The sequence below is a fragment of the Oncorhynchus nerka genome, linkage group LG9a (genome assembly GCF_034236695.1).
Source record: "Oncorhynchus nerka isolate Pitt River linkage group LG9a, Oner_Uvic_2.0, whole genome shotgun sequence".
NCBI lineage: Eukaryota > Metazoa > Chordata > Actinopteri > Salmoniformes > Salmonidae > Oncorhynchus > Oncorhynchus nerka.
In genome coordinates this window covers 15,294,824-15,321,072 of record NC_088404.1, presented here as the reverse complement: position 1 = coordinate 15,321,072, position 26,249 = coordinate 15,294,824, and the positions used below count along the sequence as shown (strand labels likewise).

Here is a 26,249-nt window from a genome sequence, read left to right as displayed (position 1 = left end):
TACCGGAGCATTGGCTCTCGGACCACCAGGATCTGAGTCAGCTTCCACCCCCAAGCCATTACATTGCTAAATAGTAAATTAATGGTACCCAAACTATCTTGCACTGACCCTACGCACACTCACTAGACGGCAGCTGGTGACACTTCATTTGGGAGGACGGGCTCATAGTAATGGCACTCCATTCCAGACATTATTATTAGCTGTCCACCCCTCAGCAGCCTCCTGTGATATACACACTCACACTACATTGACACTCCCACTAAAACCCCACATACATTTACATACATTTACATACAGTGCATTCGGCAAGTATTTAGACCCCTTGATTTTTCCCCACATTTTGTTACATTACAGCCTTATTATTGATTAAATCATTTTTTTTCCATCTTCATTTTTTAAAAAATGTATTAAAAATGTAAAACTGAAATATCACATTAACATAAGTAGTCAGACCCTTTACTCAGTACTTTGTTGAAGCACCTTTGGTAGCAATTACAGTCTTGAGTCTTCTTGGGTATGACACTAAAAGCTTGGCACACCTGTATTTGGGAAGTTCCTCCCTCCCATTCTTCTCTGCAGATCCTCTCAAGCTTTGTCAGGTTGGATGGGGAGCATCGCCTCCCTGACCAAGGCCCTCCTCCCCTGATTGCTCAATTTGGCTGGGCATCCAGCTCTAGGAAGCGTCTTGATGGTTCCAAGCTTCTTCCATTTAAGAATTATGGAGGCCACTGTGTTCTTGGGGACCTTCAATACTGCAGACATTTGTTGGTACCCTTCCCCAGATCTGTGCCTCAACACAATCCTGTCTCGGGCTCTATGGACAATTCCATCAACTTCATGGCTTGGTTTTTATTCTGACATGCACTGTCAACTGTGGGACCTTTATATAGATAGGTATGTTCCTTTCCAAATCATGTCTAATCAATTGAATTTACCACAGGTGGAATCCAATCAAGTTGAAGAAACATCTCAAGGATGATCAATGGAAACCGGATGCACCTTAGCTCAATTTCGAGTCTCATAGCAAAGGGTCTGAAAACTTATGTAAATAAGGTATTTCTGTTATATATATATATATATATATATATATTAAGCCAAAAATTCGAAAAACCTGTTTTCACTTTGTTGTTATGGGGTATTGTGTGTAGATTGATGAAACTAACTGCAGCTCTTTGTTAAGTGTTGCAATAATTTCAGTCAGAATACACTATATTAGGCCCAGCCTTTGGAACTTTGGTTTTCCTAAATATGGCTACTATATTGTGATCACTACATTAGTAGTAGTGGGGATTTATATGAATTTTATTTTCATGGTAGTACAGAATTGATCATGATTGATCGTACATTCCAGCACAGTAGATGGCAGCATGCACTTAAACGATTGTTTGCTGACCGCAATGATAGCATAGAAGAAGAAGAAGAGGGGTGGTTGTGTGTTTACGGAAGTAGCTAGCTAGTTCGATATCTTTCAGCTTGTTAACATATTTACTTAAATGAATTATAGTTTGCTACATCATGAAACTATCATGATGGTAAAAATATAATATAAATAAAAACAGGCGTGGTCTAACAGAACAAGATAAACACAACGAAGGTAAGAGATGTGCTAAGCTAGCTAACAGCAACTTAGCTAACGTGGCTTGTTTATCAGTCCAATGTCTGCGTGGTACAGCTAACGTTCGCTTGAAAACTAACTTATCTATGTTTGGATGTAGGTCTCCTGAGGTGGTGAATTGAAGCCATAACATAACTGACACCATGGGGGCCGAGCAGAGCGGTGATTCTGAGCACAAACACACCGACTACAGTTCCTCGGGTAAGAAGGGAGGACCGGCAGGTTGTCTGCAGTGTTGGGAAAGATACCTTAATAGAAAATGACTCGAGTGGAAGTCACCCAGTAAAATACTACCTAAGTAAAAGTTTTAAAGTATTTGACTTGAAATATACTTAAGAATCAAAAGTAAATGTAATTGCTAAAAAACGACTTAAGTAGTAACGTTACTTTTAAGTATTTTTACTTGAGTACTTTACACCACTGGTTGTCTGTGTGTGCGTCCCAGTAATGTTATTTCTCCTGAAGTGTACACGTTCCCTACTTTCCACAACTCAAAACCATATTCCTTATATCAGCCATTTCCTTTCAAGTCAGTGAAAGGTGAACAAGTGCATACTTTGGGAGGAAGGAGACGTTGACACACAAAGTTCTAATGCTATATTATTCCCTCAACTCTTGCACATAGGATACTCAAATGTGTACTTGACATTATTTTTTTTCTATCAGCCCACTGAGAGAAGCACAAGATTGAACTTCACTCAATTTTCTAGAGTTTTCCCTGTTAACACTGTCAATGTTTCCTTTTATTGTGGGAATTGTGATCGAATCAACCCAATATTAGCCACTTTCAATGCAACATACTGAATCAAAACGAACTATGCAAGATATTTTGTTGTAGGCAGAACACATCAGAGAAGGATTCTATTGTGCCCACAACTCAGCCTGTACTCTACACAGACCGGTGTGGCATAACCAATCAGAGCTGCAGTAGGCCTATATGCAAATAGACAATTACAATATATGGATCTGTGCCATTCACTTTGAACTGGATTGTGTGGAGCTCACAACCACTGGAGCTGTGGTTGTGAGTAGGGCTGTGGTGGTCACAATTTCGTCAGCTGGTGATTGTCAAGAAAATAACTGTCATTCTCACAGTAATTTACCGTTAATTAACATAAACACATTTAGTATCTCCAGGCTTCCACACACAGCCTACAAGCCATTTTAAAAAGTTGAATAAATCCATGTAATATAGTCTATACCATCACAATAAATCCATTATTTATTTTAGACGGGTCTAAAGAAGCACGGTATGAAGAAAATGTAGTCTATTTCGGAAGAAAATAATAGTGTAACAGAATAACTTTGGACCGTCCCCTCGCCCATACCCGGGCGCGAACCAGGGACCCTCTGCACACATCAACAACAGTCACCCACGAAGCATCGATGTCCATCGCTCCACAAAAGCCACGGCCCTTGCAGAGCAAGGGGAACCACTACTTCAAGGTCTCAGAGCAAGTGACGTCACCGATTGAAATGCTATTTAGCGCGCACCACCGCTAACTAAGCTAGCCGTTTCACATCCGTTACAATAGCATATTCTGAGTTGTCCTTATGTTAGGTCCTGATGCCCAAGTGGATGTGGGCTACACTAGTTCATTTAGCAGAAGAGAGTTATTCATTTTAGATTTATTAATTTAACTTTAGTTGTTCTACAAATGTTGGGCTATATGCTTTAATTTAATACATTGTAAGGTTGCATGATGTGACTAATGATGATTTGAAAAAAGTTTGTTGAAAGGCATGAGCTCTGCTTTGTTTTTTGCGCAGGCTGTACACACTTCAATAGTCTCTCATTCACAATTTGACAAGTACTTGATAATGGCTCGAATTTCACAGCAGCATCCCCTTTGTGGCCTTAATGCTCCCTAAAAAATACATGCTTTTTGCGGCCCTGAGTGCTGCGTTGTGTCCTTCTCCCTGAGTGTACTGCGCAATCCAAAGCTTCTCTCACTCACATGACTCTCCGTCACCTGATCAGGTCTTTCTCACAGGCTACAAGTGAAGACGGGCACATCAGGGACGCAACTGCGCTCGTCCTTATCCAATTCCGAGGCGCATCTTGAAGATATTGGAAGAACTGTCCACATTTACTTTTCGTCAGCCTACAAGATGAGTGACCTAACGAACAGCAAAAGCACTAGCCTATGTCAATCTACTATCCCCCATAGTACAAAAGTCCACCTATGCTGTGCGAGAAATAAATATTCCAAACATAGTCTGCGATAGAACCCAAATTAATACAACCACTAGCATCAAAAAAACATGTTTTATGCAATGTGGCTGACGCAACAGATCAAAACATTTAACTAAAATGTTGATAAACTATTAGGCTATTTATTCACATTATAAGCGCAGCAATGCGCTCATGGTAGTAGGCTATAAGCCCGAATGTTCCATTAGTGGAAAACACCATTATCAAAAGTGACCGCAAATGCAATTGTGCATGTAATGCTTTTATTATAAAAGGTGCATTTTTAGGGTGTAAATTATCTTCTCCAAGCGTGAAACTCACGTGCTCCTTATATGCCAGTTAGTCTCTACACCCCTTGTAAAGCGGATTAATGTGCTTAATTTTAAGAAGTTATTTGGCCACTTTTAGTTGTGATACAAACTTGATTAACAAATATAGGCCTATGGGCTAGGCCACATGAGGTGTGAGGTGATTCTAAAACGTTGCAAACAAAAAGGCATTGTTTCTTATGCTGGGCATCATTCACAAGTGATAATAAATGGTATTTTTATCATTTTATGTCAGAGTGATTTAAAGGGACAATAAGAGTGGGAAATGGGGATACTTAGTCAGTTGCATAGGGAAGGGGGATACTTAGTCAGTTGTATAGGGAAAGGGGGATACCTAGTCAGTTGCGTAGGGAAAGGGGGATACCTAGTCAGTTGTGTAGGGAAAGGGGGATACCTAGTCAGTTGTGTAGGGAAAGGGGGATACCTAGTCAGTTGCGTAGGGAAAGGGGGATACTTAGTCAGTTGCGTAGGGAAAGGGGATACCTAGTCAGTTGCGTAGGGAAAGGGGGATACCTAGTCAGTTGTGTAGGGAAAGGGGGATACCTAGTCAGTTGTGTAGGGAAAGGGGGATACCTAGTCAGTTGTGTAGGGAAAGGGGGATACCTAGTCAGTTGCGTAGGGAAAGGGGATACTTAGTCAGTTGCGTAGGGAAAGGGGATACCTAGTCAGTTGCGTAGGGAAAGGGGATACCTAGTCAGTTGCGTAGGGAAAGGGGGATACTTAGTCAGTTGCGTAGGGAAATGGGGATACTTAGTCAGTTGCGTAGGGAAATGGGGATACTTAGTCAGTTGCGTAGGGAAGGGGGATACCTAGTCAGTTGCGTAGGGAAAGGGGGATACCTAGTCAGTTGCGTAGGGAAAGGGGGATACCTAGTCAGTTGCGTAGGGAAAGGGGGATACCTAGTCAGTTGCGTAGGGAAAGGGGGATACCTAGTCAGTTGCGTAGGGAAAGGGGGATACCTAGTCAGTTGCGTAGGGAAAGGGGGATACCTAGTCAGTTGCGTAGGGAAAGGGGGATACCTAGTCAGTTGCGTAGGGAAAGGGGGATACCTAGTCAGTTGCGTAGGGAAAGGGGGATACCTAGTCAGTTGCGTAGGGAAAGGGGGATACCTAGTCAGTTGCGTAGGGAAAGGGGGATACCTAGTCAGTTGTACAACTGAATGCATTCAACTGAAATGTGTCTTCCGCATTTAACCCAACCCCTCTGAATCAGAGAGTTGCGGAGGACAGCCTTAATCGACATCCACGTCTTCGGCGCCCGGGGAACAGTGGGTTAACTGCCTTGCTCAGGGGCAGGCAACATATTTTTACCTTGTCAACTTGGGGACTTGATCCAGCAACCTTTCGGGTACTGGCCCAATGCTTTAACCCCTAGGCTACTGAGTGCTAGTGCTGAGTACCAGGCAGTTAGCAAGTTTAGTAGGCTACTAATGATCAGCAGCATCAGCGCTTGGAGAAGCCTAGTTACTGTTACCATACTAAACGGTCATGTGGAATTTGACTGCCTTCATGTCTCGTGACCGCCAGTGTGGCAGTAATACGGGCACCACAACAGCCCTTATTGTTAGTAGATGCGCTTGTTTTGAGATCAAAGCTAGAGCTACATCTCTTTGTCTTAAAGGGGCAGTGTTGTATTTTGAGCCTGGCTATAATTAGCTAAGTAGCAGATAGCCAGAGGGTAGCATAATTTGTCAGATTACCAGTAATAATGGTATCGGGATAATAATGCATTTTATTTTGTGGTTTCTTGCGTCAAACACAACATTTTCAGTCACCTCTTTATCTGAAGGACAAGTGAATAAACAGGTTCATGTCAAGCCCTGCATGTTTTGTTCTTCTCCAAAAGTGATATAGAATGTAGGCCTACATTAAACACCACACATTGGTTGCTACTGTAGGCTGAATGGGTCCTCAGATCCTCAAATGGTTCTATAGCTGCACCATCGAGAGCATGGTTGCATCACTGCCTGGTATGGCAACTGCTTGGCAATACATCACTGGGACCAAGCTTCCTGCCATCCAGGAACTCTATACCAGGCAGTGTCAGAGGAAGGCCCTAAAAATTGTCAAAGACTCCAGCAACCCTAGTCATAGACTGTTTTCTCTGCTACCGCACGGCAAGCGTGTACCAGAGCGCCAAGTCTAGGTCCAAGAGGCTTCTAAACAGCTTCTACCCCCAAGCCATAAGACTCCTGAACATCTAATAAAATGGCTACCCAGACTATTTGCATTGCCCCCTCTCTTTTACACCGCTGCTACTCTCTCTTGTTATCATCTATGCATAGTCACTTTAATAATTCTACCTACATGTACATATTACCTCAACTAACCGGTACCCCCGCACATTGACTCTGTACCGGTACCCCCCTGTATATAGTCTCGCTAATGTTATTTTACTGCTGTTCTTTAATTACTTGTTACTTTTATTTCTAATTCTTATCCATACTTTTTAAACTGCATTGTTGGTTAGGGGCCCGTAAGTAAGCATTTCACTGTAAGGTCTACACCTGTTGTATTCGGTGCATGTGACTAATAACATTTGATTTGAATGATAGAACAACTATTTCCATGTTAAAATGTTTTCACAATTATTTTTGATGGTAGTCCTCTCTGGTAAGCCTACATTATGATCAAATAGGCACAGTAGCCTTCTTGGCCACCTTTTATAACTGTAATTGAAAAAGTTTACAGCCTCAGTGTTCACAGTAAACATGCGTTGGAAGTTGCACAGAATTTTCACAATGTTCAATTTGCGCTCAGCAGACCTGAAATGTGCTCAGTGCTGAACATTTTTTGAGGGAGCATTGGTTAAAAGTGCATTGTTTCATATTTGCAGGATGTTTCAAATGATACCCTATTCCCTATTTAGTTCATTGTTGCTGACCAGGGCCCATAGTCTCATGTCATTTTTTTAGGAGCCTCTCTAGCGGTTAGCTATCTTTCAACACAAAAACAGTTACTAATTGATGGAAAAATGTATTGAAATGCTTTGTCGTCGCAGTGGTGCCCTCTCCAGCGAAGCAGAAGGCTAAAATGGACGACATTGTGGTGGTGGCTCAGGGGACACAGTCATTGCGCAACATCCAAAATGACCCTGATGTCATCAAGCTTCAGGAAATCCCCACTTTTCAGCCCTTGTTGAAAGGTAAGCTAAGGGCCTCTAATCAAGATCTGTCCTCTGTCTCTACAGTATTGTAATAATGTTCCATATGAGAATGTGTACAATTATGGATAGGCCTAGACATTCCTTTATGACCATGAAGTTGACAGAAAGAGTGATCATAGATTATGCTTTGAGGGTCAGTCTGTCCATGTCTCTAGGTGTGCTGAGCGGACAGATGTCCCCCAGCAGTTTGTGTCTAGAGAGGCTGGACTCTGCCCAGGTGCTGCAGCTCTGCATCCGCTACCAGGACCACCTGCACCAGTGTGCCGAGGCCGTGGCCTTCGACCAGAACGCCCTGGTCAAGAGGATCAAAGAGGTTAAAATCACCTCCCCCTGTCTGTGTATGCAGGCACCTCTCCTTTCCTTCATCTGCACTAGTCTGACAGACCGGAGTCTGGTGAAAGCAGCTTCCCCAATAGGCCTCCATCTTCTTTCATTTGTCTTTGGGTTTCATATGCGCATAGATAAGGGAGGGGAAGAAGCCACGCTACGTCTATTGAAATAAAGACAATGTGAAGTTGTTAGAATGATCTCACACTTTCTCTCCCTCCCTCCCAGATGGACCTGTCTGTGGAGACGTTGTTCAGCATCATGCAGCAGCGTCAGAAGCGCTATGCTAAGTACGCTGAGCAGATCCAGAAGGTGAACGAGATGTCCATGATCCTGAGACGTATCCAGATGGGCATTGACCAGACCGTCCCCCTGATGGAGAGGCTCAACAACCTGCTGCCGGAGTGTGAACGCCTGGAGCCCTTCAGCATGAGGCCGGACGGGGACGTTGCAGCCAAGTAGAAATATCTCTGCCTGGGTATGCTGATACACTCACTGTCATGGCCCTCTAGTCTAGCCTTCACTGCCTCCGCCATTTTAAAAGCTCTTTATTGAACCATTCATGTTGAACAGAAGAGAGAGAGAGAGAGAGGGGGAGAGAGAGGGGGGGGGAGAAAGACTCTGCCCAGCTTGCTCCCCAATCCATCCTAAACCCTTCACATCCACAACTTACCGGCCCTGGACATTTAGCTCAGCCACTCAGCATAAGCAGTCCTGTCCCCATGCACCAGATGTAGTGGGTTTCTGGGACAGCTACATCAGGGGTTTGCATGTCGCTGAGTGAATTGGAAGACTGTAAAACGGGAAGTTTACATGATGATTCACTGAAGGGAACCTGCTTGGCAAAATGACTTCCAAAAATGACTGAATCTCCAGATGTAATATTAGTCAAAGATGAGCTCTGAAGATAAACCCCTGGAGTTTCAACTGGCAGTATTTTTGTTTTGGGGGGGGAAACATTTTTTTACGCTAAATTATTTTGAGTGTTTAGGTGACTGAATATGTTGGATTCTCTGTGAGTATTTTAAATGGCTTACATAACAACAAATGCAAATGTTTATTTGGGAAATAAATTAATACTTGAGAAATTTGAATCATTTCAATTTCTTGCAAAGTGTATAAAGGTTCTTATACTGTTCCGTTTAAAGAATCAGTTAAATAATCAGATACTGACCCTCTCACTTGGATATGATGATTGGTTATAGGATATTGCCATTTGGTGTTATAACATAGTATATATACTTAGTGTACAAAACATTATGAACACCTGCTTTTTCCGTGACCTAGACTGACCAGGTGAATCGAGGTTAAAGCTACAATCCCTTATTGATGTCACTTGTTAAATCCACTTCAATCATTATAGATGAAGGAGAGGAGATGGGTTAAAGAAGGATTTTTAAGCGTTGAGACAATTGAGACATGGATTGTGTATGTGTCATTCAGAGGGTGAATGGGCAAGACAAAAAGTGCCTTTGATGGGGTATTGTAGTAGGTGCCAGGTGCACCGGTTTGAGTGTCAATAACTGCAACGCTGCTGGGTTTTTCACTCTCAATAGTTTCCAGTATGTATCAAGAATGGTCCACCACCCAATGGACATCCAGCCAACTTGACACAACTATGGGAAGCATTGGAGTCAACGTGGGCCAGCATCCCTGTGGAATGTTTTTGACACCTTATAGAAACCATGCCCAAAAAAGTGTGGGTGCAAATCAATATTAAGGTGTTCCTAACGTTTTGTACACTTTGTGTAGGTTCCCCCTTGTTCTATGTTCCCCTTGTTCTTTGAGGATGTGGCCACTGAATTTTGGTAGGAGATGAAATACTTAAAATTGTCAAGCAAAGTTCTCTCTCTCTTCTCTGTAATGTTCAATGTATCCTCATTTGAATTATGATTGCCTCTGTCTGTCTGGCAGAGGAAGGCATATCAATGTTCTTGGGACCTTTTCTAATGTCCAAAATCACCATCTAATTCTAGTGATCCGTCAGCGCCTTTTCATATGTAAATTAACAAGGAGGATATCCCTTAACGTGCTTAAAGGGGAATTGTTTGAACATTGAAACTGGAATGGAAATGCGAGTCAGTCTGAACAGAGAACATCATTTTAGTGCAGTTCCTTTGTGGACTGAGTGTTCTACTCTACCTGCCTTTGTGCTGTGAAGTGAAGAATGGGCCTAGCCAACTGATATTCATAGCCTGAATATTAATACACCAAGATAATCCAAAACAATTTGCCATCAGGAACTTCATTTCTGAGAAATCCAATTTCCCCATATAGGCTTACTTCTCATTTGAATATAAAAGGGACAGTTTTTCTACTTTTTTGTTTCTGTATTCCGAATCGATCCACAGCTAGGAATATGAGTGAGAGAAGATTGAAATGGCCTGCTGTAAAGTGTACAGAACCATGGTTCTCTCTTTGTCTGAGGCTGGACTGGGTGCATACTAATGAGCAGCGCTATTAGCTGCCTGAATACTCTGCTGTTGTAGAGAACCCTTTTACGTCAAGTACCTTGTAGTTATATGATTATAATTTCAAATTGGATAAATATTCAATGTTTCTCTGAACAGGCTATTATACCTTTGTTTGAATGATTTATTGTGTTGTAACTTTTAATATATTGCCAGAAGAGGAATGGAGATCAGCTGAATTGCATGTATTGACGGTCAGGGTTTCAGTTGGAATATGATTCAGCACTTTCTGCTATTTGACATAGTCACCTCAATTGTTTGATATGTTATAGGGTAAAGTTGCCCCTACATGCTGATCTTGCGTCAGTTTAGTATATTTTGGGACAAATGGTTAGAGTTAGGATTGGGGGAGAGGAAGCTGATTCTAGCTCTGTACCAAGGGGAAACTTCATCCTGGAGTGTTTGATACAGCTGTGGCACAACCCACTAGGAAGCAGGTAATATGTACATGTAGGTAGAGTTATTAAAGTGACTGCAAACAGTAGCAGCGGCGTAAAAGAGGGGGCAATGCAAAGCCTTTTGGACCTAGACATGGCGCTCCGGTACAACTTGCCATACGGTAGCAGAGAGAACCGTCTATGACTTGGCTGGCTGGAGTCTTTGACAGTTTTTAGGGCCTTCCTCTAACACTGCCTGATATAGAGTTCCTGTATAGCAGGAAGCTTGGCCCCAGTGATGTACTGAGCCATACGCACTACCCTCTGTAGTGCCTTGTGGTCGGAGGCTGAGAATTTGCCATACCAGGCAGTGATGCAACCAGTCAGGATGCTCTCGATGGTGCAGCTGTAGAACCTATTGAGGATCTGAGGACCCATGCCAAATCTTTTCAGTCTCCTGAGGGGGAATAGGTTTTGTCGCGCCCTCTTCATGACTGTCTTGGTGTACTTGGACCATGTTAGTTTGTTGGTGAAGTGGGCACTAAGGAACTTGAAGCTCTCAACCTGATCAGGCCTACCACTGCTGTGTCATCAGCAAACTTAATGATGGTGTTGGAGTCGTGCCTGGCTGTGCAGTCATGAGTGAACAGGGAGTACAGGAGGGGACTGAGCACACTACCCCTGAGGGGCCCCCAGTACACTTCTCCTGGTTTGTATTATCTTATGTTGTTATTAAACACCTTCTGCACCTGCTTCCTGGCTCCTTGTGTATACGTTACAATCACACACAGCAGGGAACGTTCTGCTCATAGATATCAACAACAAAATTGAGATTGAAATGCCACCACATTTATAAGTTGTTTATTTGTCATTTTTTGAACCTTTTATTTAACTAGTCAAGTCAGTTAAGAACAAATTCTTATGTACAATGACGACCTACCAAAAGGCCTCCTGCGGGGATGGGGGCTGGGATTAAAAATATATAAATATAGGACAAAACACATCACGACAAGAGAGACAACATTACACAAAGGTAGACCTAAGACAACAACATAGCAAGGCAGCAACACATGACAACATAGCAAGGCAGCAACACAACATGTCAACAGCATGGTAGCAGAGCAAAAATGGTACAAATGTTATTGGGCACAGACAACAGCACAAAGGGCCAGAAGGTAGAGACGACAATATGATATACTACATAAAGTACTGGCTATTCCAAAAATCCATCAGAACTCAATCTGCTGGTGTAGAGAATAGACTTGGTAAGGTAAATGCTCAGATCAACTAGTTCCTCCTTGCCCTCTACGAAACATACAGGACATTGAGGGTGTCAGTGATTCAGTGCCACAGGGGCAGTTGTCATGACGGCAGAGTGACAGCATCATTTCTCCTTTAAAGGCCTGTGGCCAAACATCTCATTATGGTTCTGCTTTCTGTGCGTTTTTTTTTCTGTCCGAGAACAAGGTGACATTGGGTCACATTAATGAAACACATGGAAAATAATTACTTTGTCATCTTACGTTTCATTTATTACCGCTCACCAGAATTCAGCTAAAATTCCTTGAAATACATTTCAAGTGGGCTTGTATTGACAGCAGGTCAAGACAACCCTACACGTAGCAGGCCTACATTAGATGATTCATCCTGAAATATATTACTGCTCTGCAGTCTGGTTTTGTAGTTAGTCAGTTTTTCTTTTCTTTGCTTCTTCTGTTAAAGGAAACAGTGTTTTGTTGCCCATGTCACCCATGATTATACTGTTGGAGGAGAGTTGATGAAAACCCACATGACAGGACTCATGTCTGTCAAAGTCTGTGTGTGTTATTCACAGAGACAACTGAGCCAGTCAAGCCCCTAGTCTGGTAGCCTGCAGTGGAGTCCATGTCACTTCTTGTGATCAGAAACCACTTTTAAACTTTCATCAGGAATGTACATTTTATCTATGTTCTTATGCAGTGCAATATTTAATCAGATTGAAAATACAATGAGCCAGATCAGTTGTTCCATTTGCTCTTGATAAAGTGGCACTTGAATCTACTTCTTGTTAATGACTTTGTTAGGAGCTGTTACTTACTATCAAGACATGTTCTATAAATCCATTGTTGTTAATAATGTGCAGCCTATCCTGTCATAAACGTATGAATTGTGATCTCCCTGTTATGTATTCTAACCTTAAACAGTTATTGACCCCCACTTCCACATTAACCTGTCACTGGGCTCTGCCTTTAATATTCATCGTTAACACAATATTTGGATTTAGATGGACTTGAATACATCAGTGACAACAACTCCCAATATTGGTTAGGAGGAACCACCTAATGTAATGCAATCATAATTACGTTGGAGCACTTACTGTTGGAGCGTGCTCTATTGAACAATGCCTGATTGGAAATCCATTATTTATTCCTTTCAAATGCAGATTATTACATTGTTTTAGGAGAACTCTTCTCTTAAACAGGCACTTGTGGTTGATGCTTTTTGCTTTTGAAGTTCACATTGAAAGGAAAACAAAAGGCAGGTATGCACAATGCATATCATGAATTATGCAGAGTATATCCTTGATAATTATTTTTATTAAGTGTTCAAATCAAATGACTAAATTGCTATAATTGGGTGGAAATGAGAGATCAATAGACGTGCAGTACCAGTCAAACGTTTGGACACACCTACTCATTCAAGGGTTTTTCTTTATTTTTACTATTTTCTACATTGTAGAATAATAGATAAGACATCAAAACTATGAAATAACACATATAGAATCAAGTAACTAAAGTAACTAAAGTGTTAAGCTTTGCACACTGCATTCTCTCAACCAGCTTCATGAGGTAGTCACCTGGAATGCATTTCAATTAACAGGTGTGCCTTGTAAAACAATCTGTGGAATGCATTTGAGCCTATCAGTTGTGTTGTGACAAGGTAGGGGTGGTATACAGAAGATAGGCCTATTTGGTAAAAGACCAAGTCCATATTATGGCAAGAACAGCTCAAATAAGCAAAGAGAACTTTAAGACCTGAAGGTCAGTAAATGAGGAACATAAAAATAATTTTTAAAGAATCTTCCAAGTGCAGTCGCAAAAACCATAAAGCGCTATGATGAAACTGTCTCATGAGGACCGCCACAGGAAAGGAAGACTCAGAGTTACCTCTGCTGCAGAGGATAAGTTCATTAGAGTTAACTGTAAAAGTAAGACACATCTCAACATCAACAGTTAAGAGACTGCGTGAATCAGGCCTTCATAGTCGAATTGCTGCAAAGAAACCACTAATAAAGGACACCAATAAGAAGACTTGCTTGGGCCAAGAAACACGAGCAATGAACATTAGACCAGTGGATATCTGTCCTTTGGTCTGATGAGTCCAAATTTGATATTTTTGTTTCCAACCGCCGTGTCTTTGTGAGACGCAGAGTAGGTGAACGGATGATCTCTGCATGTGTGGTTCCCACTGTGAAACATGGAGGAGGAGGTGTGATTGTGTGGGGTTGCTTTGCTGGTTACACTGTCTGTGATTTATTTAGAATTCAAGGCACAGCTAACCAGCATGGCTACCACAGCATTCTGCAGCGATACGCCATCCCATCTGGTTTGGGCTTAGTGGGACTATCATTTAATTTGTCAACAGGACAATGACCCAACACACCACCAGGCTGTGTACGGGCTATTTGACCAAGACGGAGAGTGATGCAGTGCTGCATCAGATGACCTGGTCTTTAAAACCACTTGACCTCAACCAAATTGAGATGGTTTGGGATGAGTTGGACCGCAGAGTGAAGGAAAAGCCACCAACAAGTGCTCAGCATATGTGGGAACTCCTTCAAGACTGTTGGAAAAGCGTTCCAGGTCAAACTAGTTGAAAGAATGCCAAGAGTGTGCAAAGCTGTCATCAAGGCAAAGGTTGGCTACTTTGAAGAATTTTAAATATATTTGTATTTTTTTAACCTGTTTTTTGGTGGTTCCATATGTGTTATTTCATAGATTTGATGTCTTCACTATTATACAATGTAGAAAATAGTAAAAAAATAATGAAAAACCCTTGAATCAGTAGTTGTGTCCAAACTTTTGACTGGTACTGTATATTTGCATAATTGAAGAAATACACTTCTTTGAATCAAAATCTCAGAAAACCGAATTTGTGGGTTTGATTGAATAGGCCCTAAATAACCTTTGTGAGCTGAACTTGAGCTGTCTTCGACAAGATAGTTCACCCTCCGACTCTCTACCCAAATCATTTCAACCTCAAGCAAAGCAAACTTTATTCTCTTCAATTACAAATCAGTTCCCAGGGTGCTTTGTGTCTGTCTCTTAATGATGTGGTTTGCTGCCAGTTACTTTAAGTTGATTTTGGCAGTAGGTAATTTCAAGCGTGCTGATTGTGCCCCATTCACTCCCCCTGTTTTTCAGGTCATCAGTGCTAATGTACTTATAACACATATAAATAATTGTATTGAATATTTCTGTGAATCTCACAACCAGAGATACACACTGGCGGCATCTGATCTGTGCAGTCAGTGTTTCTCCTATATTCATTTAGTAGTGGCGTACCACCGCTGTTAAATGGTTGCCTCCACTCCCAAAAAACAAAAAATATATACACTGAGTGTACAAAACATTAAGAACACCTTCCTAATATTGAGTTGCACCCCCTTTTGCCCTCAGAACAGCCTCGATTTATCTCTCTCTTCTCATCAGATCATCTGAGAAGCCTCCAGGGTAACTAGCTAGCTATCTTATAATACTGGAAGTCTCTGCCACCACTGGTGAAAGAAAAAAAACAGAAGGAAAATATTTGTACAGTAGAAAGAGGATATTTTCCTGTTCCACTTACGTGGAATCTGAATCTGGGTGCCACTCTGCTTCATTAAATATTCAGTGAAATTAGGATTTCCCACAACACCTCAAAATAGAGGATATGAAAAATTCGGACTCTTCCAACTCCACAGGGATAGCCAGCCCGAACCTACATGGCAGGTTGGCAGGCTGATTAGAGTGACAACCTTTGTAAGAAGTCCTTTGCTCTCAAAGCATTGCACACGCATTCAACTATGCATTCACCTTTGAGTAACACTAACCTGACACTAAAGGATAACCTTGATGCTTGTCAATCCAAGCGTGTAATCAGAGTATGTAAAGAGACAGTAATTAGCATCAGGGAAGCGTAACATTGACTTTGCCCTGGTTAAAACTTCCTACTATAAGAGCAGCATAATGTCAATCCAGTTTTTATGTGATTTACCTATTTAATGTTTCAAAATAAAAACTATTTAAGGGAAACCCAAATGCAGTTATGTTTATAAAATACATAAGTTATCTATTTACAGGTTTTTTTTTCAATCACTTTTGTGCAATTTTCACAACAGCCCAAAAAACAAAACAGATCATTAAAATGACTCATGTTTCAAAACAACTCTAAGGACATTTTCAATTGACTGAGTACAACAAACAAATTCAAATTCAAAGTCATTTTTTCATCAAACTTTAATCAGTGTTTCATCTAGAAATACATGTTTGACATTGCAATGCATGTTCATATATAGTAATTGCCTTCCACAATGCAATGCTCACATTACTCTTCTTTTTTTGTTAAAATACATTTGACTATTTCTTAATCCAACTACTCTTTATTGATGATCACTTTGGTAAACCTATATAATTTACATGTCAACTGGTCAGAAAATGTATTTCTGTAAAAACAGAAAGTATGAAATATGGTTTAATCGAATGTGCTAATATGATGGCAATTTGTATTTTATTTATTTATTTTTAGGGGTAGATCAGCTTTAATATTGATTGTAGCTTCCATCAATGTAGTCACTTCCAATCCCCCATATATTATTTTGCAAAATATATATATATACACTACCGTTCAAAGGTTTGGGGTCACTTAGAAATGTCCTTGTTTTTAAAGAAAAGCCTTTTTTTGTCCATTAAAATAACATCAAATTGATCAGAAATACAGTGTAGACATTGTTAATATTGTAAATGACTACTGTAGCTGGAAACCGCTGATTTCTTAATTTTTTAAATTAAATATCTACATAGGCATACAGAGGTCCATTATCAGCAACCATCCCACCTGTGATCCAATGCCACGTTGTGTTAGCTAATCCAAGTTTATCATTTTAAAAGGCTCATTTATCATTGGAAAACCCTTTTGCAAATATGTTAGCACAGCTGAAAACTGTTGTCCTGATTAATGAAGCAATAAAACTGGCCTTCTTTAGAGTAGTTGATATCTGGAGCATCAACATTTGTGGGTTCAATTACAGGCTCAAAATGGCCATAAACAAAGCACTTTCTTCTGAAACCCATCAGTCTATTCTTCTTTGAGAAATGAAGACTATTCCATGCAAGAAATTTCCAAGAAACTGAAGATCTCGTAAAACGCTGTGTACTACTCCCTTCACAGAACAGAGCAAACTGGCCCTAACCAGAATAGAAAGAGGAGTGGTAGGCCCTGGTGCACTGAGCAAGAGGTCAAGTGCATTAGAGTGTCTAGTTTGAGAAAGCGATGCCTCATAATGGGGTAGTATTAAACCTGAAGACAGAGGGCCCGTAGAGTGACTGTGTGTGCCAACAGGTGTGGCTGTAATGAATGGCAAGGGGTTTGTTGTGATCAGATTAGCCGTGACGGGGTTGGTGTTATGGTTGAGGTTGGTGTTGAATTCCTCCAAGTTTGTCAGAGTTCTCACTAGGCTTAACAGGTCTTTTAGATCTCTGCTTACGAGTCAATGAGAACCTGTTGGTTTGCTGTTGTGTTGTGGTACTAAGGGAATGTGAGCCTCGCCAATGTTCTGTTCGCCAACAATACAGTTCACTGAAGCCTCTTCCAAGGAATCCATCTGATGCACTGAATGGTCCTGTACTCACTGGTCACACTACCACGACCGGTCTTATAGGTTGCACTGGTCCTGTCTGGCTCAGTTGCTAGAGCATGGCATTTACAACGCCATGGGGGACCAGTACGAAAAACTATGAAAATGTATGCACTCACTACTGTAAGTCGCTCTGTATCGAGCGTCTGCTAAATTACTAAAATGTAAGAAATGTAAAAACAGTTCTGGCCAGGGTTGCAGGTCTTTTAGTTCATTGTCATACCGCAAATGACCCAAATGGTTGAGATGTCCAAAACAAGATCTTATACATGTTTTACCAGAATAGATTTTAAAACGCCTATTATCAGTATATTATTATAATACCTCTAGTTAAACAGGTCTACATACTCAGTGCAATGTCTCCTTTTCCCAACCTTCCTAGGGGTGCTGGATCTATGTGTTGAGCTTAACCCCGGCACGAACACTACACATTCTGCTTCAACACAATCAAATAATGAATAAATAAATACAAACAATATTAGGATTATTACAATTATTATTATAAAACCAAAGACACTGTGTAATCATCAAACACATAGCTGATTTAATGATACATTATCATAAGTGAAGCCAGCTGCTGCGTTGTGAGAGGAGCATAGGTAATGTCTCATACAGGCATATGGGTGTTTAATGATTACACAGTGTCTTTGGTTTTATAATAATAATTGTAACACGATCGCCTACAGTGACTGACCAGTCCATTGCTTTATAACCACGCCCAAACCCAATCCCCCTTATGCTTTAAGAAAATATCACTGGATAAAACATTTTGAAATTAATGAGTGGTTTTCAGGATAGTTGTGATTGGCTCAATTGAGGTGTGAACTCCAGGGGCCTAGTACAACCCATTTCAGCCCACGCTCTGCTTGACATAGATTCATAAAGACCCCCACATTAATGGGCTATTTCTTTTTGTTCACTCATAATGTCCTTCATCGTCTGACTCAGGATTGTGTGATGGCATAGGTACCAAAAGGCGCACCTCTGCGCTTTACCCCCTGCCATCTCCAGTCTGTGTTACAACGATTCCTTGTTGCATAACATGTTTATAAAACACAAGGACCTATTATTATGCGCAGCACCCTGTCCTACATTCCTATAGATAAAGTATATAATCAATACTGTTAAAACCACGACAGTAGAGTTTGACACAATTTGAGGGCACTCCTTCATTATGCTATTCAATGGATAGGTAAGCATCATAAGATATCATATTCACTTGCTCCAAGGTCTGTGGAAAGGACATATTCACTTTCACCCTGGTTGTCTCGCATTAGTATGTGAAGAAGCCACGGGAACATCCTATCAACCCTGAATATTCCCAGGCCTCTGAAGCCTGAGGAAATGGGCGGGCTGTAAAATTGAATTGTCCTGCATGCCTAGCATGGGGTTGTGATGGATGTGATGCGAACAATCTTTCACCTGAATGAACCCTCAATAACACTCACATTTCCCACACTCACAACACACCCACGCACTTAGAGTTTTGAAAATATACCACTTACATCTGAAAATGTAACCAAAGTGATTGACAAAAAATTGTATTGCTCTCATCTTGGCCTCAAAGACCCAATGGAAACATTCCTCTTTCATGATCAGAATAGTAAATGAAATAGTAGTTTTGTTCATTTTGTAGAGGGACCCAGACACAGATCTGACCACTATTATTCCTGCCAATACACATGGTCGTCATGGTGGCTCATTGCCATAACCACGGCCAACAATGGCAGTAGTGACAATTCACTTGTTCTGTGGATAAAGGATAAAAACATGTTTTCAACATTTTGAAAATGTTCTGTCAAAAATGGCTTTTCTGAAAAGCTGAATGGCCCTACAATGCTGCATGGTTGTGCCAATATAAAATTGACATACATGTCCTGTCAACCTGAATGAAGCTTTTCTCTGATTCTCTACATTTACAATTTATTTTTGGAGTGACTCTTAACCAACAAGTGTCTATTTTATCACTTGACAGGCTGATATACAATACTTTCAGGCATACAGAAAGGCATGTAAATTAGTTCCACACTGTGAGAGTGATTGGACGGACTGGAGGTTACTGTGAGAGTGATTGGACTGACTGGAGGTTACTGTGAGAGTGATTGGACGGACTGGAGGTTACTGTGAGAGTGATTGGACGGACTGGAGGTTACTGTGAGAGTGATTAGACTGACTGGAGATAACTGTGAGAGTGATTAGACTGACTGTAGGTTACTGTGAGAGTGATTGGACTGACTGGAGATAACTGTGAGAGTGATTGGACTGACTGGAGATAACTGTGAGAGTGATTAGACTGACTGTAGGTTGTCAGACAGCTTGAGACTGACTATGTAATTACTAATGCATTGCAGGAACAACAGAGGAAGGTGTATTGGAGAAGAAGAGATGTTCCTAACCTCTCCTTTTACCTCCAACCTTTTAATGCCTGACCCTCTAGACTAGTAATCACATACCTGTCTGTCAAGAAGGCTATGGCTCACTGAGTGTTGTAAAGCAATCAATACAATGTGTCGGTTAGGCTTTGATTAGCCTGCAGGTGTAATGCATTGTGATGCAGCTATAAATGAGTTGTAAGAACGGTCAAAATCATACATGACCTCCTTTATAATATGGCACTTTGCATGTCAGTAAAGTACAGGTTTGTTAATAGTCGTATGTTCGTTGACCAAGCCATCATTTTTTGTCAAAGCATTCCTCCTGTCCTCTGTCCTTATTTTACCATTTGATTTTATTGGTGAAATTTGAGGGGGAGGCAGCCATTGCTTTAAACTCCCTCCCACTTGGCACAGACGTCAGTTCAACGTCTAGTTTTGATTTACATTTGGTTGAGTTTTCAACTAATGTGCATTCGACGTGAAATCAACAACAAATGTCACCATGTCATTGGATATAGGTCAAAAGTTGTGTAAAAAAAATAAATGCCCTTAAGTTGAAGACTTATCCAAATCCAATCAGTTTTCCACATTGATTCTACATCATCACAATAGATCTTTGGCTGGGTAGAAATAATGTGGAAACTAAGTTGATTCAACCAGTTTTTACCGAGTGCTGGATTTAAGTTGCAAGGTGAGTTAGTCATCCACGGATGCCCTTGAGAGAACATGATATCACAACATTAATTTTTTATGTATTTATTCATCTATTCATTAACTTAGTCAAGCTCATTTCCAAAGTACACATGAAGAATATCCTAAGTACACAAAGAGCCCCAGTTTAACCAACAGACTACGGAGCAGACTGTCTGTCGCTCATAATCAGGCATGGTAATTGTTCGGCGCTTGTTGTCTATTCTCCCCGAGGGTGACATTGCTGTAGAGTGCAGACAAAGTATACTTGAGGCGTTTTCACACTGCTGGCAATTTCACCCCAGGGTGATTTATCCCTGGGCTCAACCTGAAGTTTCAACCTAGACTGTTAAAATCAGAGTTACCGTTTTACCTCATACTTCTTTTGAACATTGCATTATATTAGATTATTACAAGATCTTAGGGGATGTTCCTGTTGTATGTAGGATAACATGGTTTCCTCACTTCAAATAAAGCACAGTTGAATTGGGTTCATGCTTTACAGCAGTGAACCTCACTTGTGTCATTGTGTTCAAGACGAGCAATGTAATATCCTCGGCGTTGTGTTCTAGCTGTGCCTGTTACATGGTGTGTGTTGAATGATTTAGACGAGACTGTTCCATTTAAACTGCAGCAGCTCATTTGAAATGCCTTAGTAACACCATGAGTACGCAGAGCGGAGCACTTTACACCACAAAGCCTCACCACTGCCATTGTTATTATTCAATATTCACACATTAATCTAGGATTCATATCCAGGCATTATAAATATTGCATGAGAGAGAGCACACCATGGTTGGCACAGTAGAATATGTACTGTATATATCTACATTTTAAGGTGTAGAAAGACACATTTTAATTCTAAATAAGTACGGGGACTGTGTAACTCTTGGCTCTTTACTTTCAATCATGCACCAGTACTCTCTTTACAATCACTGAAATCTGTCCCTTAACAACCTTAAAATATGCTCTTTGGCTGAATTTGGATTGATTTAAATCTCTGTCTGACTGAGAGTGAGAGGCTTATCTCAAGCCACGGGGAGTTGAGGCTGAGGGGTGCATTTCAATATGTTGCGACTTTAAGAAAGGGGAGGAGGGTTAGGAGAAGGAAAAATGGACAACCAATGAGAAGTAGGGTGTGCAGACACAGTCAGTGACACCTTGGTGAGGGGAGTCAGGGAGAGGGGCAGGGAGGTGGAGAGAGAGGGAGAGGGCTGAAAAAGAGAGGTGGAGATCAGAGAGAGAGAGAGAGGAATGGACACAGAGAGACAGAGAGAGAGGCTAGTAGCCGGCGTTATGATGAGTGTTTACTGCACTGTTCTGAGAGCCAATGATCTGCTCTTGTGTGAGTCATGGAGATTATTTAGACTGGTGACAGCGTGCAGCACAGAACATCGGCAGAACTCCCTCACGCTCCTCACACTGACAACAGGAGACGTACAGCAGGCAGGTGAGTATGCATGTAGCTGCATGGGCTATTGAAGCAGATTCTGCTCTTCTATTCTGTGCTGTAATGCTACTCTTTCTCTCTCTCTCTCTCTCTTTCTTTGTGGGTAACTATAACTTTGACCCTACTATTACCATGTTATTACCTCTTCATTCTGTGCTGTAATGTAAAAATGCTAACATGGGTATGTGTTGGTCCCATTGAACTACTGTTCCATTGTAAAACCCACTTTCCTCTAACTGAGACCGCTTTATCCTGAGTGATGGCGCTGTGTCCCGGGTTTTATCATGGCTTTGCTGGTGACACAAATCCCCTTCCTCTCAGCGATGTGGGAATAACCTGCTCTCATCTCCCCGCCAGATTACACTGAGATGATGCACTACTGCTCTCACCTCTGTCAGCCAGGGTGTTTGTGGCTGGCTCGACCTATAATAGCATCATCTAATGGTATCCTATGTTGTGTCCTAGATGGTGTGTTCTCCTCTCTGTCAGACTGCACAGATTTGAGCGGCTTCCACTAAGCACATCGTGTTAGAACGTGCCAAACCAGTTGATACTTATGTTGGTGACCCCCTACACCTCCCGGTACTAACCGAGGTGTTAGACAAATGGCACCCTATTCCTTATATAGTGCACTACTTTTGACCAAAAGGGAAGAATTGTCTCTGGTCTAAAGTAGTGCATTATGTAGGAAATAGGGGGAAATTTGGGCTTCACTTGCAGCCAAATCTATATTAAATCAAATTGTATTGGTCACATACACATGTTTAGCAGATGTTATTGCAGGTGTAGCGAAATGCTTGTGTTTCTAGCTCCAACAGTGCAGTAATATCTAAGAAGTAATATCTAACAATTTCACAACAATACACACACATCTAATGTAAAGGAATGGAGTTAAGAATATATAAATATTTGGACGAGCAATGTCAGAGCGGCACAGACTAAGATACAGTGGAATAGAACACAGTATATATTCTCTTTCTGGTGCTAGACAATCATTTAGGGAGCCCTTAAGAGATTGAACAGGATCGTAAGCACTTACAAATTCATAACATATTGTGCAAATTGAAATTCATAACATCCACATCCACGTTTCAGGATACAAAATAAATACAAAATTTGGCAGGATGTATCAAACGAAATGGATGACGTTGTACACAATTGTGCACTATTTTTGGGGATACATTTTGTCTCGTAAGCGTTACTTTCAAAACTACTGGCTGAAATTATACAAAACTTCTGTAGCATCACTTTTTAAATTAAAAAGTACTTTAATCACAGATTGGATATACAGTCAGTCAGACCACTGTCCATAAATTTTGGTTGTGTGTCCCCAAATGTCAAACTATTCCCTATATAGTGCATTACTTTTGAACAGAGGCCTATCAGTCCGCTGTGCCACTCAGGAGCCCCCAGGTCTAAGACACTGCATCTCAGTGCTAGAGGCATCACTACAGACCCTGGTTCGATTCCAGGCTGTATCACATCCAGCCTATGGGAGTCCCATAGGGCAGTGCACAATTGGCCCAGTGTCGTCCGGGTTAAGGTTTGGCCGTCATTGTAAATAAGAATTTGTTCTTAACTGACTTGCCTGGTTAAATAAACAATAAACAGTAGCACACTAAGTAGGAAACATGGTGCCATTTGAGACGCAAATTTGTTTGGGTAAAGGATGTACCTGGGGCTATTTTCATGTCGTTTGGCCTGGCCACTGGATACTTATCAACTGTGGCTCTTATTGCAAAAGTAACTTATTTATTTTATTGTTCCCCTTCTATCAGTCTCACCACGAAAGCTGGGCTGGAGTTGCATCGTAACAGGAGTGTATTGACTGAAATATTGACTTTAAAAATCAATAGTTATGCCACCTTTTTCTTTGCTGATCTGTGTGGGGTGTAATGAGACGGTGACCAGGCTGGATGGGCGCTATGTGGGGAGCTCTTCTAGCACTGAGATGGACCTGTCAGATCATCTGAGAAAGTGACGCTGACAAATCTCATACCTGAGAGGCAGTTATCTGTAGAGGGGATGGAAAAAGATTCTGTCATGCTTTGATGTCAATTGAAGATTTCGTAAAAGTTATAGTTAGGTGCACCACAAATTTGAGATCAGAATTTTAAGACCCACAGTGTTACATTTAACACTTTCTTAGTGTGTGTCTATTAACCACCAGAATAACGTTAAAATAACACTATTCAGTGTTGATAAACTAACACCTCAAGTGTGTTGGGTCCCTACACCATGGGTGTTGCAAATTCCAACTTAAATGAACACTTTATTAGAGCTGAGGATGTTGTACTTTCTCAGTGTTAAGGAATAAACACCTGTGATTTTACAGTAACTCATTTTTAGTGGTTGTTTTAACACTGTAGGGTGTAAAGCCTAATTTGCACATTTATTTCCGAGGGTGCTTTTTGAATTTTAGAGGAAGCAGTACCACCCATGACTGTTTTTGCTAGTGACAGATGGCTTGCCGTCCTGTAGCCTTCACCAAGTGAGTGTGTAAGTGCCTCAACACCAAGATTTTTTTTAAATCCGCAAATTTGCTGTGATTGCAGATGTCAAGTTAAGATTGGGTCCTAATTGGTTCACACGTTAAACTCTCCCAAACACACCAGAAGATGTGTGACTTCCCATGGTCAAACTGTATCTATATCAAAGCTGCCATTGCTGATGTTATCTTTCACAGATTTATTCACAATCAGCGGTAACTGTGGACCCCATAGTGTTCCATGCTTCTTCCTTAAAGACATCAAATCAAAGTTTATTTGTCACATGCGCTGAATACAACAGGTGTAGTAGACCTTACAGTGAAAAGCTTACTTACAAGCCCTCATCCAGCAATGCAGTTTTAAGAAAATACCTTTAAAAGTATAAATAATAAAAGTAACAAATAATTAAAGAGCAGCAGTAAAATAACAATAGGGAGGCTGTATACAGGGCGTACCGGTACAGAGACAAATGCATGCTAGGTGACGTGGAAAAGCTGTAGAATAGAATGAAATGGAATATAGTATAACAGAACTTTATTCTATACATGAGCGATTCTGTTTTTACGTGATGTTTTAAAAGTGCCAACCAAATCCAGAACCCCCTAGAGTCTATTGACGCACCGGTGCATCGATCGAAGTAACATAATGAAGCCCATACAAATGAATGGAAGTATGGAGATATATATATATATACAGTGCCTTGCGAAAGTATTCGGCCCCCTTGAACTTTGCGACCTTTTGCCACATTTCAGGCTTCAAACATAAAGATATAAAACTGTATTTTTTTGTGAAGAATCAACAACAAGTGGGACACAATCATGAAGTGGAACGACATTTATTGGATATTTCAAACGTTTTTAACAAATCAAAAACTGAAAAATTGGGCGTGAAAAATTATTCAGCCCCTTTACTTTCAGTGCAGCAAACTCTCTCCAGAAGTTCAGTGAGAATCTCTGAATGATCCAATGTTGACCTAAATGACTAATGATGATAAATACAATCCACCTGTGTGTAATCAAGTCTCCGTATAAATGCACCTGCACTGTGATAGTCTCAGAGGTCCGTTAAAAGCGCAGAGAGCATCATGAAGAACAAGGAACACACCACGCAGGTCCGAGATACTGTTGTGAAGAAGTTTAAAGCCGGATTTGGATACAAAAAGATTTCCCAAGCTTTAAACATCCCAAGGAGCACTGTGCAAGCGATAATATTGAAATGGAAGGAGTATCAGACCACTGCAAATCTACCAAGACCTGGCCGTCCCTCTAAACTTTCAGCTCATACAAGGAGAAGACTGATCAGAGGTGCAGCCAAGAGGCCCATGATCACTCTGGATGAACTGCAGAGATCTACAGCTGAGGTGGGAGACTCTGTCCATAGGACAACAATCAGTCGTATATTGCACAAATCTGGCCTTTATGGAAGAGTGGCAAGAAGAAAGCCATTTCTTAAAGATATCCATAAAAAGTGTTGTTTAAAGTTTGCCACAAGCCACCTGGGAGACACACCAAATATGTGGAAGAAGGTGCTCTGGTCAGATGAAACCAAAATTGAACTTTTTGGCAACAATGCAAAACGTTATGTTTGGTGTAAAAGCAACACAGCTTATCACCCTGAACACACCATCCCCACTGTCAAACATGGTGGTGGCAGCATCATGGTTTGGGCCTGCTTTTCTTCATTAGGGACAGGGAAGATGGTTAAAATTGATGGGAAGATGGATGGAGCCAAATACAGGACCATTCTGGAAGAAAACCTGATGGAGTCTGCAAAAGACCTGAGACTGGGTGATAGAGGAATTCTAAATTCCTTTAATGTTTTAATTGCCAAAACCAATTAGCACTCATTTCTAATTCATTTAATGAGTTGTAAGTTCATTAATTATGCATGAAG

At 41.0% G+C, this 26,249-nt stretch overlaps 1 protein-coding gene across 1 annotated transcript; it reads left to right on the top strand.

The window, feature by feature from the left end:
• Positions 1-1,397: 1,397 nt before the first annotated feature.
• LOC115133945 (BLOC-1-related complex subunit 5-like) lies at positions 1,398-8,234 on the top strand. Its single transcript, XM_029667396.2, has 5 exons — positions 1,398-1,594; positions 1,716-1,816; positions 7,139-7,282; positions 7,459-7,616; positions 7,859-8,234. The coding sequence occupies exons 2-5, from the start codon at positions 1,759-1,761 to the stop codon at positions 8,090-8,092; spliced, it is 594 nt and encodes a 197-aa protein (XP_029523256.1). The 5' UTR covers positions 1,398-1,594; positions 1,716-1,758; the 3' UTR covers positions 8,093-8,234.
• Positions 8,235-26,249: the final 18,015 nt, after the last annotated feature.

Coding starts and splice junctions, on each gene's coding strand:
- LOC115133945 (XM_029667396.2), top strand. CDS start 1,759: ATGGGGGCCGAGCAGAGCGGTGATTCTGAGCACAAACACACCGACTAC. Junction 7,283..7,458: donor TTTTCAGCCCTTGTTGAAAG/GTAAGCTAAGGG, acceptor CCATGTCTCTAG/GTGTGCTGAGCGGACAGATG. Junction 7,617..7,858: donor TGGTCAAGAGGATCAAAGAG/GTTAAAATCACC, acceptor CCTCCCTCCCAG/ATGGACCTGTCTGTGGAGAC.